Below are 17,818 nucleotides of genomic sequence, written 5' to 3'. Positions count from 1 at the left end.
TTTTTTGGTGCAATTTTGCATGCTTTTTGTTGTTTTTTTAACAGCGCATTGTGTTCTGCGTCCTGATTGGCTGTAGACCGTTGTCAATCAATCTCCTCCGTGCCGTGTCAGAATGCATTCAGCTTGTCAAATTTACATAAATCTTCGATCGCTAGCAGCGTGACTCTGAAGTGCTGCACTGTACGTTTGTAGGTTTTCTCCCCAACAAACAACAATGTCGACGAAACGTTTTGCACCGTCAAACGCAGCTGCGGTAGCACCCAGGAGGCGGAGGAAGATGCTTAAGGAAGGTAGAAGTTACCGTGTTTTCCAGATTATAAGGCGCATTAAGCAAAACAAAACAGTCAGATACGTCAAACTTTACTCAACTCATTCTTCTTGCTTCCTCTACTTCTGTACCATGTTCTGGACCTGGAAACAGGGTTTGATCTTTGGCTTCATTCTATAATCCTGGACTTATTTTTCTACAAAGGTCTGAACTTTGAGAGTTTAAACACGAGATAAAGTTTGAAAATGTTCATGCCTATCGTTATTTTAAGAACGCAACACCCGCGATAAACGAGGGACCGCTGTATGCTTACATTTCTCCTCAACAACCAGTGGTTGCCAGGCAGTTGCCGACTCGTCTCGATGCTTGTGTGACCGAGCGTTAGGAGGATTACTGTAAGAACTTCGGGGGGGTTGCATGCCAAAGAAGCCGATAGAAGAGCTTCGTGTAAAAATGTTACGTGGTGACACGTCTGAACCCCTAACGAGGGATTTAAAGGGGCCGAGGAGCGCTCAGTGCACAGAATGCACAAAATGCCACAGAAATCAAAATTCAAAAAGGATAATAATCCTAATAATGTTTTTAAGTGGTTTAGATTACGAGAGCATTAGCAAGAGGAAGGCTGCTGAGCAGCTGACTGTGATGACTTGCAGCTTTTAGTGTGTATACTACTTAATGGCGGCCGTCCAGACCCTTGAAAGTGACTATAAACAACATTATCTTAGATGAAAACAATTTTATGTTGAGTCCTTTTAAGCCGTCTCCTCACTTCTAATGGCCGATATTTTGGCTGAAGGCAAACACGTGCAACTCACCTTACACTCTCCGTTTACACACACGTCCAGAGAGTCGTCTCGGCACGGCGTGCCATCCACCACAGCGGGAGAGCGCTCGGTGTAGAAGTTGTATCCTTCTGCGAGGCAGTTGAGAGAGCAGGGCTTCACCCCACCTGGATATCCAAACAGATCAGTTTATCACTGAGATGATATTGGAGGACATTTTCAAATAAATCCCCCAAACTGGTGACTCTGACTGCAGAATAACAGGTGCTAAATAGGCCTCCTGTGGGCTTTTTCTCCCATCTTACCTACTGATAGTACAAATGCGCCTCTGATTTAGCCACTCTGACACAACTCTAACCAGTGTGAATGTGGGATAATATGGAAATGAGGGTAAAAGCATCGTATCCTGACAGGGCTGCAGACAGAACAGGCAGACTGAGAGAGAAAAGAGTGGAACGGTACAAGTACAACCAAAGTACAAGCAGCTGAATCTAATTACATCTCTGCTTTTGTGGCACATACGGACACGAATCTGAGCGAGACTTCTGTTGGGAATCGACATTAGCATCCACAGCAATTACATGGAAAAGCCAATCAGCTGAAGTAACGCTTTATGTGGGACATTTCTTAAAGTATTGATGCTGTAAAATGAATTTTGGGGGCAAAACAGAGCGACAAACACAAACGTGTACGTGCATGTGTAATATTTATTATGCAAACATACCAACGTACTTAAATCTAAGTATGTTGTGCATGCACACGCACACACAGCATTGCTAAAGGTCTTCTCCTGCCAGGTGGCATATACTGCATCATTCATTAATCTGTGCACTTTGCCAGCTGCTCCACTATTTGAGTGACTGGCGACATCAGCTTGGCGTGCGTTTGTTTGTGCTGGCAGCGCTAAAGCAGGTACAGCGCCGGGCCGCAGAGAGAGAGCGAAAGAGAGTTGGAGAGTTTGTGCTGGCAGAGCTCGCAGACAATAAAGCGGTCCGACCGCGGAAAACTACAATTCCCATGGTGCCTCGCTTTGGCAGGGCAATCACAGCAATCACTGCAGCAGCAGGGTGTGTGTGTGTGTTATAACCTGCAGGGTTTTGGTGTATGGAGTGTGAAAGTGGAATGTGAAGGCTGTTGGACCGAGAACAGTAACGGAGAGCAGCTCGACAAAACGCTTATATGGAGAGAGGCTTTTTAACGAACTGTCCTTGGCTGTCTGCGCCGAGAGAGAAAGGCTGCCTCTGTTCTCCGTGTCGGAAACAGAACTCGGAGACGGCTTGCATTATGGCGAGCTGGATAAAGCAAAAGGAGGGGAGTCGTCTATGGAGGGGGGCAATGACAGAGAAAGAATAAGGGAAAGTGAAGCAGTCTCCACCAAGCGTGACGTTATAAGGAAAAGGCTAAAATGAGCATTTGAGGACAGAGGAGTGATCTGGCCTCAGCGCAGGGCAGAGACGATGGCAACGCTCCTATTTTAACAGCTGCAAGGGATTTCCATTGTAAAATCAGCTGACTTGATGAAAGGAGCACTTGTTGCCTGGAGTTGGAATCGGATGGCTGACCGTCTCTGTAACCCATTATGTTACTGGAGGGCCAGATTAAAGGCAGTTATGTCGCTGAAACTATTTATCTTTCACGTCCAGGTTCAGCGTCTAGTGCTCATCAGGAGCGAGGAATTCCTGCAAGGCATTGTGGGATGCATGGCTCTCTGCAGCCAGCATCTGCAGGCCAGACAGGGGCGAGTCTGCAGCAGCAGGAGCTTCGATTCACGTTTTGCTCTCTCTCCACGTATGCACGCGACAGTCTTTACCCTCGTCTCCTCTTTTCCTCTCTTGGCTCACGTCCTTCTCACCTTCATCTCACCTGTACTGCCCTTTTATTCGATCCTAATATCACAATTCTACGCGCTCAAGACACAAACCGCAGTCCAACTGTTTAAGCAGTGAAACAAGGAGAGCAGGACTGACATCTCATGGAAAACTTTCCTTTAAGCCACATTTTTAAAGGTAAACAGGATTTTAACGAGCTTATAATCACTCAGCAGATATAGCATGTAACCCATATGATTCAGCTTATCCAGTAATCACTGTGTTCTTGCTGTTCAACACAGGAGAGCATTGTGTAAAGATGTGGATGGACTGATCTTTTAGGTAAGTAGTGGAGTAAAGAAGTAACTGAATTATGATGCGACCTTAACCTTGGATTTTACTTTAATCTATGTTGAATTCATTCTTATTTTATTTCTATAGCACCAAATCACAATGGCTCTGGCCTCGACGTGCTTTGTGAAGTAGACACAATAACACAGAGAAAACCCCAGAAGTCAGATGCTGCCCCCCCTTTGAGCAAGCACTCGGCGACAGTGGGAAGGAAGAACTCTGTGTTAAAAGGAAGAAACCTCTGGCAGAACCAGGTTAGGGAGGGACTGGTTGGAAGAGAGCCAGAGATTCAGAAGAACTAATAGATCAGGGGTGTCGAACTCCAGGCCTCGAGGGCCGGTGTCCTGCAGGGTTTAGATCTCACCCTGGGTCAGCACGCCTGAATCAAATGATGAGTTCATTACCAGGCCTCTGGAGAACTTCAAGACATGCTGAGGAGGTCATTTATCCGTTTAAATCAGCTGTGATGGATCAAGGACACATCTAATCCCTGGAGGACACCGGCCCTCGAGGTCTGGAGTTCGACACCCTTGACCCCTGATACGAGCAAGTTCGAGAGACTCAGTAAATAGACTGGTTCTTCTGTACTACCGCTACCTGAGCACTCTAACTGCTTTATACAGCCAGCCGTATTCACCCTCATTCATTCAAGCACTTTTTCTGCATAGGTGCTTTCTGTCTAACATTCACACACATTCATACTCTGATGGATCCATCAGAGAAAAACTTGGGGTTAGTGTCTTGCCCAGAGATATCTGCTAACCTCCTGATTAGTGGATATGTTCATTATTTTACCTGCAAACCACCACTGACTGACCTGGTCTGGTCACACCTGATGGTCTGGGAAACGTCTGCTAGCTCACATTAAACTCGTGCACGCACACAAACCCAAGAGAGACGAGCACTACTCACTCACCTCCTCTGTAAGGCCTCCAGGTGTAAAATTTCCCCCGAAAGGGGATGCTATCGAAGTTGGAACACTGAATCTCTCGGAAGTCCCGAGAGCCTGCGGGGCAGTCCTGTAACATACACGTGTGCACGCAGTTTTATACGTGCAAGCAGATAAAACACATTCATTCCAACCGTAGTCCTCTTCTTGATTATAGTGGTTTGACTAGTTGATGAGAGCAATAATGATGATGATGCTGATGAAGAGCCGTAATACTCACATCTATATTGCAGGACCTGAAGCGTTTTCTCTCTCCTAGGCAATATTTCCCACCAATAGTTGGCCTGCAGTGACACAAAGAGATCCGACGTCCATCACACACAGCACTGACTTTCAGCTTTCTTCGTGTTTAAATTCACTGTCACTGCATTATTGTTTTTTCACAAACAGAGCTGCCGTCTGCCATTTTCTCATGGCTGTTGGTGTTAAACCGTAAACAAATTCAAAGAGAACGAAGCCAAAACAAAGATGCGAAATGACGCTTAAAACGACACAGGAGAGTGTCGGGCTCAGATTTGGGTCAATCCATTTTCAGCTTAACCAGTTCGAGACCAGGCATCTGGCATCTGCGATTCAAAAGGTCATTTTGTGATCATCCCCACTCCGCTGCTGCCTGCAAGAACATCTTGGATTAAATGATAGGACTGATGTTTTCAGCGTGTTTGAGTTTGAAGAAGCAGCATTTAATGGCTCATTTACTTCTGCCCTATGGCTTTGGATTTAATCTAACCAGTAGTGAATAAATACCAGTTTGGAAAACTAAAAACATAATGAAAAGATCCTATTGCAATTCAAGCATCGATTACCAGGCTTCCACTTGCACACATGGGTGGGCTGGCTGTGTGCATCCTGATCTGTGTGTTTTGGATGTTGGGCTATAATCTGGAGATCCTCTGGACTGAAACAACAGATCTTATAATATATGAATACTTACCATCTCATATGGTCATTTAACTGCAACCACAGAAGCTCCACCCACCTGCTATGCAAGCTTTCCTTTTATGAGGGGCAGCCAATGAGAAGCTACAAGGCTTATTACTCAGGATGAACCGAGACGCCACCCGGAGTAAGTAAGTAAGATAAATATGGTTCACCTTCTGAATCACACTGAGCTGCTTTAGTAAAGTTCAACAATAAAAACATGGAGGACGCGTTGGCTAAGATCAGGTGAGCTAAATCCGTACCTGGGGCTGTCGCAGTGTCTGACAGAAGAGGAGACGCCGCCTCCACATGTCCTGCTGCACTCCTCCCAGGGAGACCACAGACCCCAGCCTCCATCCACACCCTGTGGGCGAGTCCCGTACGCTACGCACACCCTCTTGTAGCACCACTGCACAGTTGCAGATACGTGTAAGTATAGCAGTTATCATATATAGTTATAGTTATATTTGATTTATTTATATAGCACATTTAAGCACAACAGAAGCGTGGACCAAAGTGCTGCACAAGAATACAACATACCTACTAAAATAACTTAGAGTATTGATAGCAAACACCAAATATGAATTAACAAATTACTCTCATGCTGTATTAAAAGCCAGCTTAGGCGCTACGACTGCAAACGCTCGATCGCCTCTATGAGCCTCGGCCTTGGTAAAAGCAAAAGATCACTTGATCTAAGAGATCTAAGGGGATATAAGGCTGCAAGAGGTCAGAGACATACCCGGAGCCTGTGCATCCAGGGCTTTGTAAGGCAACAATAACATTTTTAAATTAATTCTGGACAGGATATGTACTGCAACATCAGGCGTCGGCATATACGCTCTAATCTCAAAGAGAAAACAAAAGAAACACACGTGACTCACAAACCTACCAACGCATGTTTACTGAGATGATATTTTTCCCTTTTTTAAATTTGTAATCGTGCAGGTATTTGATGACGCGCTGCTTCTTTATTCTCGTGAACACTCGGCTCTGACTTGCAGCCATATTTGGACTTTGTTTTGCTTTACTGCTTTACGCCCTAATTAAAACAAAAGAGCATTATTACCCCTTTCTCTATGGTGTTGGTCTGACAGATGGTTCCCTCTGCAGCAGGAATGCTGGTTGTGATACAACGGTTGCTCTTACTCATGCACCAAAGTTCACTGCAGACTTCCTGTGTGTGTGAATGAAAGAGAGTACAAAGAAAAAGACATTTGAGACGGCGAGACGTGCGATAAAAGAAAACAAAGCATAAAGCGAGACAACCTGACGGTCAAAACCCAGACGTGAGAGCAGATGTGTGTCTTGTTCACCTTCCTCTCTTCTCCCTCTGTAGCAGTGCCTCCAACACCTGGCGGTGGGGGTTATGTTTACTGTGTACACGTGCTCTGACCGCGTAGTATCAACAATAACGAGTCTATAAAGCAGTTTGCTGTTCCAGGTGTCCGCTCACGCTGAACCCGGCTCCGTAAAACTTGACCGTGCAATAAAGTGGATGCTATTAAGCGAAGGTACGATGTCTCGCATCACAGATTTGTAAGGAGATTTGAAAGGCGCCTGCGAATGGACGCACGATGAAAGAAAGTGAGGCTCGTTGTTTAAACAACACCAGTCCACAAGGATTAGCTGACTGTAAAGGCTGGCAGAGGGAGAAAGTGTGTGTGGGTGTTATGGTGGGCACCACATGTGGGATGTGGAGATGTTTTGCTCTACAGATGGTCCTGGTTTTTGCTCTCAGATTCTGGATACTCGTCTCAGTCTTATTATTCTGCTGTTTAAGGTTCTGGTTTTTGTGTTTGTTGGATTTGGAGAGTTCCCGTTGTGCTTTCCTGCACTCGTTGGGTCTCGGTTTGAGGCTGTTTGTTTATACGATGCACTGGTTTTTAGTTTGTCTTGGTTTATTATAGCTGACTGTATTAATAATGGTTTCCCGTGTATTTGTTTATGCTCTGGCCCCCCTGCGTCCCCCTGTTAAGTGCTAGTGTTCATACCCATGTCTGTGGGATTGTCCTGTTTTACTTTGAAGGGTTCATTTGTTCAGTTCTGCTTCCTGTCCGTCTCCCCTGATTCACCTGATTGTTTTCACCTGTAGTTTTCCTGCGTACAGGCTGGTGTGTCCCACGGGTGCTAACCTGTTTATTTCTCCAAAGGTTGATTCTCTTCATCTGGATGTTTTCAGTGGGAGAAACGTTTCGTCATCATCAGGTGACGTCTTCAGTCTCAGCTGACTGCAGGTTTCAACCTCATAAACAGGACATCTGCATAATGACTGAAACCAGCCCACTGAAGGAACAATGGGCTGGAGGTCAGTTCCTTAATCTTAATTAGCAAAAACTGTTTATTTCCATTGAGATTTAAGTTTCTTTGTGGATTTTATTGGTTTTCCATGTTTGTGGACTTTTGATCCCACTGGGACTTTTGTGTTTCTTGGATTATTATTCAGCTACTAAAGCTTCCTTTGTTTGTATCCTATGCTTCCTGTGCCACATGTTGGATCCTCTCCGGCTTTAAACACATATAACTGTGTCAACCAAGGTGTTCGAGGCACTGCATACACCTCAAGGGCGGAAACTTAAAAGGGCCTAAAAACAAAAAGTGTGCTGCGTGTGTGTTATTGATGACGACTGCATTGCAACAAACTGCTCCTTTCTGCCTCTCGATGGGTCTCCTGCTGCATTCATAATTGTCTATAACAGCAGGGATACTTAAGACAGGTTAAATACTATCACTAACGCAGCATGAAAGTGCAATTATATGGATGCCTGTTTATACCACTTTTGCAGAGTTGAAAATTTTTGGGTCGTTATGTTGAACTCGACTACCCCCAAAGGGCAATTCTAAAACTTGGACGTTTTATGCTGATGTTATATGAAAATCTGTCCATGCCGCTTATCCAGGGTCGCGGGGACAGCACCCTGAGCAGAGCCCGGACCTCCTCCAGCTTCCCCAGGGAAAGTCCGAGATGTTCCCAGGCCAGCCAAGAGATATAACCTCTCCAGCTTGGTGTAGTGTCTAGTGTAGTATATTCCTCTTCCTGTGTCATTGTAAAGACATTTCCTAATTTGTTTGACACTGACCTTTGACCTTAGAGTGTTACATACCATAATGGTGTATTTAATTACGTTTACTCACATGGTTGGAGCAGAATAGGCTGAAATCTCCAAGCTGGAAAAACTTTTAAGGTGTAGTCGTGCAGTTTGACAATGAAGGTCAAAGCCAACCTCGGTACTCATGTCACGGTATATCGACAAGTCTGAAGACCACCCATAGCAAATTGGAGGTAATGTAAAGTTTTTCAACACACTAACATGAAATCTTTTTTCTCTCCAGTGGCAGAAACAATAAAAACGACAGACATCACTTAAACGTTTGTCCGTGGATCTTTTCAGAAAATATACTGTAAGAAAAAAATATGAATATTGACAAATTCTGTAAAAGTTGAGCGAAAGATAAGAAAATATACCCACCGCGTATTTGCACTGTCGAGACCTGACGCCGTACTGAAAGCGGCACTGTTCGTCTGCATCGTAGGCCTGACCTGGCGCTGTGGTGGGGTACACAAACTCCTGCTTTGGCGGGACGTTGTTCAGGCAGGAGCCCATACCTGAGCTACAGGTGCAAACGAGGAGACAAAAAGAAAAAACACTAAACGGGTTTTCCTGCTCCGTCTGCGACTCGGATGTTTCTCTGACCATCAGACATTTTACACCAGTCTTCGTGAGACCGTTCCTTCCTCAACCCTCACATTTACAAATGATTTACGCCGCTGCAGATAATCTGACTCACTCCAGGAAGCTGGTGATGTAATCCCGGCTGCAGGCGGACCAGATGAACGGATTTGTCTTCATGGTGATGTGGTCAGCCATCAGCTTGGCAGTCTCCTGGCTGCGGGGCCCGCAGGCGTTCCCCATGCCGTCATGGTTCATCCCAAACCTAAAGCCCATGATGATACAGTGACAACACTTTGAGGCCATGTGGACGGTAATAATCCCTGCAGCAGCGACGGGGACAGTGGAAAAAAGATCACTGTTGATAACCGAGAGGGATCTAAAGAACAGACATGTGAAAGATTACGGTCCACAGCTGTCTGACACGTCCACTTTCCATCTATCAAAAAAATCCCACCAGATGTTTCATTAGTATCATCTTAGGACAGCGGTCTCCAGGAGAACCTGGTACCCTGGTGGTGTTGTTGTTTTATTGGACATCGAGTCTGGGACTGATTTACACCTCATAAAGGCACATCTGTACGGCTTTAAAGGGGCTTAACGTCTTAACTCTCGTGTTATTATGTTTGAATAACAACAAAACGGCCAATTTTGTGTCACACGGGGTCAAGTTGAGAGCTGCCTTTGTAATTAGGTTACTTTTATAATCAATTTCTCAGGAAATTTGTGAGGATTTGTTACTCTAGTATTAAATGCTTTCGCCTGGAAAAAGAAAACACGCCTTTTGTCAAGTCAAAGATTTTACACATCAAGACGTGATTAAAGAAATATCATCAGAAAATTATTGAAATACAACCCCAGACGTATGAACGGATTTTGACATTTTACATAACAACAAACTAAAAGCTGAAATTCAGAAGCAGCGTGAGAAAAACTAAGCACGCCTCTCGACTCAGAAGCTTGCAGAAGCTTTAGCAGCGATAACTTATTATTGTTTCCTGTGACTCTATCGAGTATCTCGCATCATTTGACTCCCCAATCTCACTCTGACTGGGCCGTCGCAGTACTCGATTACTTCGTTTTCTTAGGCATTCCCCACATGGAAAAGATAAATCGTATAAAGTTTGTATCTGTCTTGTGTGAAACTTGTATGAAAAGCATACAAGAGTGAAAACAGATATAAGATCCTTAAAAATTATATAAATGAAACTTGTATGTTTTGGATACTAAAACAATATATGAAAGTAATGAGAAAGTGGCCACTTTCATGAGTAAATCATGTAAGTTTTTACTATTTCTTTTCCACATGGGTCTGCTGTAGATGTGCTGCTGTGTTCGGTATAATCGTCCTGATTCATGAACCAATGATGACTTCAGAAGACGAGTTCATGGTTTGCTCAATGACTGTAAGAAGCCTCTGGCAGCTGAGCATTACAGTCAAACATCTCCACTCTGGTCTGTTCAAAGGACTTCGCTCTTAAAGTCTTGCCGCCTGTTCAGATGTAACTTTGCAAACTTAAGCCGTGCTGCCGTCTTCTTTTGGCGAGAAGAGGCTTTGTGCTGGCAACCCTTCCAAACAGGCTTTTTCTGCTGGATTGTACTGAACTTTAGCATTTAGCATGCTTACTGAGGCCTGTGGAGTCTGATATCGAGCTCTCGGGTTTTTGACTGACAACTGTCATGAATGTTTTTCACGTTCTTGGAAATCACCCTGTGAATCCTCATTGCTGATGTCTGCAGACCAGCAAACTGACAGAACTTCTGCTTCTTTGGAGGCGCTCACAGTTGCTGACGATCAGTTCATCAAGTGCTACTCACACTCTAGTCAGGGTTAGGGTTGGCTTTTTGTTAAACGAATAATGACACGGTGTAATATGTCATGACTTATTGTTCATCGTAGATCATATTTACCTCATTTTCTCAGGATGTCCTGATACATAAAAGGCGACACTTCCTCGTACTCCTAACGGCGGGCATATTTTCATTCCTGAGGTTTCTTTCAGCAAAGAATTTTTGAATTATTCTTGGAAATAAGATAAGTAAGTAATAAGATTAATCAGCAAAGTCAGTACGCTTGCATGCTGAAGATCTTTGTAATTTATGCACAAAATTTTACAATGCAATGTTTGAATCTCTAAGATTTCACAAAAATGTAATTAATTGTTTGCTTTGCAGTATTTGATTAACAGCTGTAACCTCAGAGTCACGTACAAGAAGCAAAGGAGTCCATGGCAGGCAGCGATATCACTCTCAGTAGCTGCGTTTGTTCTCAAAACGTTCCACCTCCCTGCAGAGTCATTCGTGTTTGGTCCCTTCATGTGTGCACGCTCATGTGTGCACGCTCATGTGTGCACCCTCCTGTGTGCACCCTCCTGTGTGCACCCTCCTGTGTGCACCCTCATGTGTGCACGCTCCTGTGTGCACGCTCCTGTGTGCACGCTCATGTGTGCACCCTCCTGTGTGCATATATATACATCAATTAGTCATGTTGACAAGGTACCCTCAGGGTTTGGGTGCTTTAAAAAACAAAGACCCGTGTTAACCATTAGGAAAGCAGAACCCTGATGGATCCACCATCTGCACGAATACTTCTCGATGCTATTTTCATACACAAATGAACGGGACGGTGAATTGCTGAAGGATACAACAGTAACAGATGTTGAGACAGAATTGTACTCCCGCTCGTGAGCGGATTTCACTGGGATGCAAAGGAACGACGTTCAGCGTTCTTACTGATGGATTTGACTCGTGATGTTCGAGACTCGGTCCCCAGCAGAAGATCAGAAACACCCCGAAGGGACATTTCACGTTTCAGGAAGGACAACCAGGTCTAGTTCACGGATCACAGATTGTGCGTCTTTTTTATTTAAAGAACAGATGTTTGTCATCACGTGTGAAGCACTTATCCGTGGCCTCGGTGCTCGATTTCTAAAAGAAACACTTGTGGATTTTGACCCCGTTTCCGGAGGTTTATAACGCAACCCCCCAACGCATACTTTGAAACAAGGCTGACACATTTATACGGCATTTTCGTGGGATGGTGGTTGAAAGACATTTCAGCATCGCTATAAATCAATTCGTTTAAATCCCAGACAGCTTCAAACCCATGTTTAAGTCTGGTTTCACGGACAGCTGCGATGGATCTACTCATCGAGTTGGCAGCCGGATTAATATTTGCAAAGGCCGTATATTCTGGAAACGACGCTGCCGTCTGTGGCCAGCAGCATCGAAACTGAAGGAATATTTGTAATTCTTCTGCTGTCTGACACCTCGAGCTCTCCAACGCTCCTGCCTCTGTGGCGAAGATGAATTTGTCCTGGAATTCACAAACTTGCGGGATTTTCCTATCATTCGACAGATTTTTATCGAGCCAGAGTAATTATATTAGAAATACAAGTAAACGATGTTGCACAGCGATGAGATGATATCAAACAGAAGTCTCTCTTTTTTGTGCAACATCTGCAAATGTGTCCAGGAAATTTAAAATGAGAGCGTGCGTGCGTTTGTTACTCACGTGTGTCCAATCTCATGGGCGATAGTGAAGGCCGTCCCCAGGCCGATGTCCTCGTTGATGCTGCAGCTCCTCTCTGGCTCACACATCCCTCCTACCGGAGCCAGACCTGCAGAAATGCACTCTATGAATATAAAAAACAACTCTACTCTGAAGCAAGCACACGAACCGAATGAGAATCCCAACTGAGAGAAAGGATGATGTTCCCAGCAGCCGCAGCTCACCATTTTGCCAACTCTGCTTTTAGTAACGCGTGCGTTGTTATCAATAAACATGCAGAGTGTAAAAGTACACAGATGCACATCATTTGCATCGCACTTTCTTGAGCATGTAAGAACTTTAAACATGCATGCACACTTTTTAACGTCAAACCTGCAACTCTTTGGAAAGTAAGAGCACACTGGGTGGGACCCTTGAAATTATTCTCAGATGAGTAACTGATTTCAGAGTTAAGGATGGAAGAAGGTGTAGGGTTACGTTTATGGTTACGGTTGGGAGGAAGCATGAAGCTGTGACGGTCAGGGCTAGGAGAAAGAGTCAGCGGGATCAGAAATATGGAAGCTTGTGGTCACGTGTGATGGAAGGTTACCTAGAGTTTCACAGGGCTTGTTTTTTTGGATGCAGATGTCATACCTGCAAGACGTGAGGAAAAACAAAAAGGAGGTTTGACAGTCGTACACAACAAGGTGCAGAAACTGCATCAGCTGCTGCTTAAGATACATGTGAACACACTTGGACACGCAGCGTAGTCACACATGCACACAGTAGCGACAGCAGACGGATAAAGTTTTAAAAGAACAATAGGCGGAAACCGCGGACGGTCACTGCGGTGTCATCGCGTCTGAACAGCTTCCATCCCCGCTTGATAAATGCTGCTGTAAAACCGAGCTGTTCTCACCAAGCCGCCACCAAGACCGCATCTCAAAAAAGTCGTGACATTTATCTGCTTTCACGCCCCACCTCCCCTCGCCAACGCTAACCTCCCGCAGCTCGAGTTCGTGGCACATTCTTTTGCACAGAATAGGAAAGTATTTGTGGCAGCGCTGCCCGAGCACAAGTGCGTTCAGATGACTCTGACCAAACCGTGGCCGTGCTGTTCACTGTTGCACATTCCTGAGTCAATAGCACCAGTGTTTTTTTTGTTTTTACTTAACATGCATCCGCCACTGGTGTCTGCATTTTGTGCATTAAATGCGAGTATTCAAATAACGTAAACTATGATTCATCACCTTTTCCCCCCAAAGTTAAACTATGTCAGTATTTGTTTTATCTCCCTTTTTGGGGGCTGCAAAAATGAGATTGTAAGCATACGAACACTCATGCCTGCCATAAATGTTGCCTTGCACAGAGTCTGTATCAGTTTGCAAAAAGCTATACTGTATAAATTTCCCCCATCCCTTAAGCAGAGCGATGCCAAAACACCGGTTCAGGAAAAGTGGAATGAAGAGAAGTTAAAAACAGTCTTCAGTGTCGGGCAACACTCGGACTACATGCTGTCGTTTAAGACGAGTTAATCGAGGGAGCCGCGTCAAATTCAGCCTGTCAGGACTTGATAGCACATTAAATCCATCCATGAGATCCAGTGAACTCGGAGGAGGAGGCGGATCATCTCGGTGTCACTGTCTGATCAGGTGCTGAGCTGTGTGGCGCCTGAACTGGACTCTCCTGGTCAGGTCTTACTGGCTGGGCCTACGTTACTACATTTAGTTTTCAACACACGATTGATTCTGTTGACTCTTAATTGAGGTTATTTGTTCCTACGAGGGTCACAAGCGGACATTCCCGCAGGACAGGTTTTTCTTTTCGAGGTTTCCGACCTGGTGATGAGCACGGCGGTGTCGTGATGAGCAATGCCGTTGTCAGGTATGGCGTTCCCGTAGCTGCTGCGGTGCTGGATGGTTTTCTGCCACTTACAGAAGCTGTCTAAAGACTTCCCCGCATGATGGTTGATCTCCAGTGTGGGCTGGTGGGGACAGACAGAAGCACTTCCTTTGTTTAAACACAAAACAATCAGCTTCAGGAATGAACGAAAGATACTTAATGTGAAGTTATTCCAACATCAACAACAATTACAACAATGCTATAATAACCCCGTCTTCCTGTATTGCAGCGATTGAGGCATTTTTCCACCGCAGCATTGCATGTTAGTCCCTCAATCCTGTAAAAGATATGTAGAAGCGCGGAGGGAGTGCTCTGCTGGCCACAGCTGGCGAGAACTCGTAACCCAGGAATGTGTGCGGTGACATAACTAGTAATTGTCTTATCCCACAGTCCCTCATTTCTGGCCCTACTGCTGTCCTCATTTTCCTTTCCAGGGGCAGCTTGCCTATTCAGACCTGGAAAACGGCAGCAGGAGCGCTTGCACAGAACACTCTCGATCCCGCCCCAACCTCAACGGTCCACAGAGTAAGAATAACAACACTAATACTCACCTACTGCTAATGACCCTAACATTTACTTCACTACCATGTGAGATAACGAACATATCCTGGCACTAAATTACGGGCTCTAATTTTGAGGCACTATGAAAAGCATGAATCATAAATGTTCCCTAATAAGACGGCCACAGAGGAAACCTCAAAGCAGTGCCGTAATTCCCCTTTAATTCAGCATGATTCATCTGTCAAAGTGCTACAAGGTTAACCTAAAAACGGAGCCGGGTACACGTCTCACCGCATGCTGTTAATGGCAGGCTAATAAGGTCGTTTACTACAGAGTCACATGGCACAGTCATCTGCTGAGCTGTGCTGGTAAGGTCATGCACTTTTTTATGAGCTAAACTCCTGCTCTGCGGTCAGGTGTGGACTCTGTCTCCGGCAGCTGCATCTTTTCTGACCTGCAGTCACTCGCTCGCGTTATAATACACGTGAAAAGGAGTCTGCAGCCATATTATCGGCAGCGCCTTGAGCTAAATGCTAGCATGAGTGCGTCTTCTGTGTTCACCTTCTCTTGTTCAACATGTGACTCTACCCCTGATTGTGCCCCTAGATGAAAAGGTCGATCATTCTTCCCTTATTACAATCGTATTTTTTTTAAATGGATGTACACACAAAGCAATAATTTGTAAAATGTAACTGAAATATATCAAATCAAAAGTTAATTTATTCAAATAATCATTGGGGGAAAATGTGCTCCGTGCCAATCAATTCAAGTTTATCTGCCTAGAACCCACTAAACCTTTGAGTGCACCAAAATTTGGCGGTGATCCTTTCAAGAGGCGTCCCACCCAAAACCACATGCTGCCAGTGGATCATAAAAGCCATTAGTTATGTATATTCTGTCACAGTAAGTTTTACTTATATAATCACCTCAAGGCACTTTACCTGTAGGTAAAGACCACACAGTATTAGAGAGAAACCCCTACGAGCAGCACTTTGGCGACAGTGGGAAGGAAAAACTCCCTTTTAACAGGAAGAAACCTCAGACAGAGCCAGGCTCAGGGAGGGGCGGGACAAAAGACACACTAGGACCAAAGCATTAGTATTAGCAGTAATTCATGCACCTTACCTGGTCTTCCATGAGCAGGATGAGCCGCGTCACCACGATGTTGACTGCATTCCCCAGGCTAGAATCCTGGAACAGTTTGGCAACCTGACCTCCAGGGAAACAAGAAAAGACCAGTCTTAAAAACGGCTGATAGAACAGCCGAGCACACCGCGGCGGCCTTTTTCCTGGCGATCGTTAGCGTATGTTCTGTAGATGACAGACATGTTTTCCCCTCATTTCTCCCCGCTGGAGCCCAAACGAAAAAAAGAAACAAAAAACCACTGGGGACGAGAGAAAACGGGACTTTGATGAATACAAATACAGATCCCGCAGCTCTGACTGCATAAACAGGTGCTTTTATTTTAACCACGGTTTCATCCATATGTTAGTTTGAAAGTCAGAGCATACTGCACTGGAGAGGAGAGCTTTGTATCTAAACAGGCCAGAGCCATACACTTATATGCTTGTGTCTTCATTTTCTACCTAGGCGTTCACATTAAACGCAGCACTAATGTGTTCTCCGTGTACAACAGCTTAAGCACTGACCTTCCAAATCATCACCCTGGAAAGTCAGGAATAATTTGTGCAGCCAGGGCAAAAAGAATGCAGATAAGTGACTTTAATGTATAACCAAAAGAAACTGGACTATTTTTAGAGCAAATCTGTATTAAAGAACGAAGAGCGATTCCTTCCCGCGTGCGTACGGTTTTCCAGTGATTAACTGCACGTACGAAAGCCTCACTGACTAAAACATGTGGCCTCCCCGAGGAGAAATCAGGCAACAGCTACGCATTTGTTTTTCTTTCTTTCTGTCTATAAACATTAATAATACATCCCCCGTAAGCCTGACTCGGGCTTGGAGACTTATTTCTGTCAGTGAAGACGACCCTGTTCTTTCCAGCTCGCCTTTAATCAGCTGAATAACATTTCCTTCTTTGCTTCGAAAGACGCCAGGCCACCAAATCACGGCCATGTGACAGTCAGTCGCTGAAAGCTGGTTTTTTTCTTTTTTCATTAGAGGAAGAGGAAAGCTTTTGTGTTGTGAAACTTACAATATTCATGACTGCCAGGATGTATTGCTCGATGTCCCTGCGGCCGTGATAACCCACCATCATCTTATCAGCTACTACCAGCGTCTCCACGTAGCGCTCCCGGCTGACCGAACGCTTCAGAGGCAGCTGGCCACGGCCGACGTGATGAGGAGGCGTCTTCAGCGTCCGCTGCCACCACGACGCGCCCTTCATCGGCTTCTCGTCTGAGGCAGATCACACAATCTTACATTTTGACAGCGTGCTGTTGAAAAGAGCTCAAGTTGATCCAGCTTTGTATCGGAAACAGATTCTCTCGCTTTTCCCATCATTTGACCACAGATTAATAATAATTACAGCAATAACAGCAATTAGACGAAACACTCGACACACTTTGCGTAATCGTAGGGCAGATTTTAAAGGGCAGCTTTACAAAGTATCTTTCTTTTCTTATATTTGTCAAACGGCGGCTTTCCAAACATACTTGTGCTTTTTCAGCAAACGCCCTGTAACACAGACTCGGTCACGCCTAATCACAACCGGGAACGCAGACACAGCCGCAGCCTTCTGCTGCTGGCTGGTGCACAGACTGGCCTGCGGATGTTTACTCCTCCGGTCTGGACCTTAACGCCGCTACTAAAAAAGACCAGAATATCTCTCGTCTCACCAATGACTCCGCAGGATTGGCCCTTGTACTGATGGCGGAGCGATGACCGCTTATAAACCACATGGGGGCGCCCCTCTGCTCTCTCCTCGCGCTCTGTCCCGGTTTGGTTATCTGGTGAGACAAGGGGTTCAATCAGGTACTCCTCTCCCCCAGCAACAATCACCCCCTGCTGCAGAGAAACAGATTTGAAGAATAGAATAAAATGAGGATTGCCATCACGGCACACAGATGACTTTACAGTGCGAGTGTTTTCCTGAGAAACTCTTTTCAAAAAGTGAAAACAGATGAGTCAGTTAAGCTCACATACCTATGCCTAAAATATGCTCACTGGACACTTTATTAGGTACGCCTAATCAGCCAGTCACACGGCAGCAAC

The 17,818-nt window shown here is 45.1% G+C and overlaps 1 protein-coding gene and 1 long non-coding RNA gene across 2 annotated transcripts in view; one reads left to right on the top strand and one right to left on the bottom strand.

Moving 5' to 3' along the window:
- The window catches only part of adamts10 (ADAM metallopeptidase with thrombospondin type 1 motif, 10), a 53,117-nt gene that overhangs the window by 17,583 nt on the left and 17,716 nt on the right, over positions 1–17,818 (bottom strand). The window contains exons 5-17 of the mRNA XM_005938531.3: positions 17,443–17,611; positions 16,800–17,002; positions 15,769–15,852; positions 14,079–14,224; positions 12,851–12,894; positions 12,265–12,370; positions 8,869–9,015; positions 8,550–8,691; positions 6,149–6,256; positions 5,343–5,488; positions 4,379–4,442; positions 4,126–4,228; positions 1,084–1,217 (exon numbers count right to left, since the gene is read on the bottom strand). Of these exons, the coding sequence (XP_005938593.1) occupies positions 1,084–1,217; positions 4,126–4,228; positions 4,379–4,442; positions 5,343–5,488; positions 6,149–6,256; positions 8,550–8,691; positions 8,869–9,015; positions 12,265–12,370; positions 12,851–12,894; positions 14,079–14,224; positions 15,769–15,852; positions 16,800–17,002; positions 17,443–17,611 (1,596 nt within the window). The remainder of the gene's footprint in view (positions 1–1,083; positions 1,218–4,125; positions 4,229–4,378; positions 4,443–5,342; positions 5,489–6,148; positions 6,257–8,549; positions 8,692–8,868; positions 9,016–12,264; positions 12,371–12,850; positions 12,895–14,078; positions 14,225–15,768; positions 15,853–16,799; positions 17,003–17,442; positions 17,612–17,818) is intronic.
- LOC102311725 lies at positions 1,213–3,437 on the top strand. Its single transcript, XR_316827.3, has 3 exons — positions 1,213–3,056; positions 3,161–3,200; positions 3,300–3,437. It is a non-coding gene; the product is annotated as an uncharacterized LOC102311725 (long non-coding RNA).

Source organism: Haplochromis burtoni, unplaced genomic scaffold, assembly GCF_018398535.1.
Source record: "Haplochromis burtoni strain Fernald_Lab_line unplaced genomic scaffold, NCSU_Asbu1 Contig_256, whole genome shotgun sequence".
Taxonomy (NCBI): domain Eukaryota; kingdom Metazoa; phylum Chordata; class Actinopteri; order Cichliformes; family Cichlidae; genus Haplochromis; species Haplochromis burtoni.
This window is presented reverse-complemented; position numbering and strand designations above follow the sequence as displayed.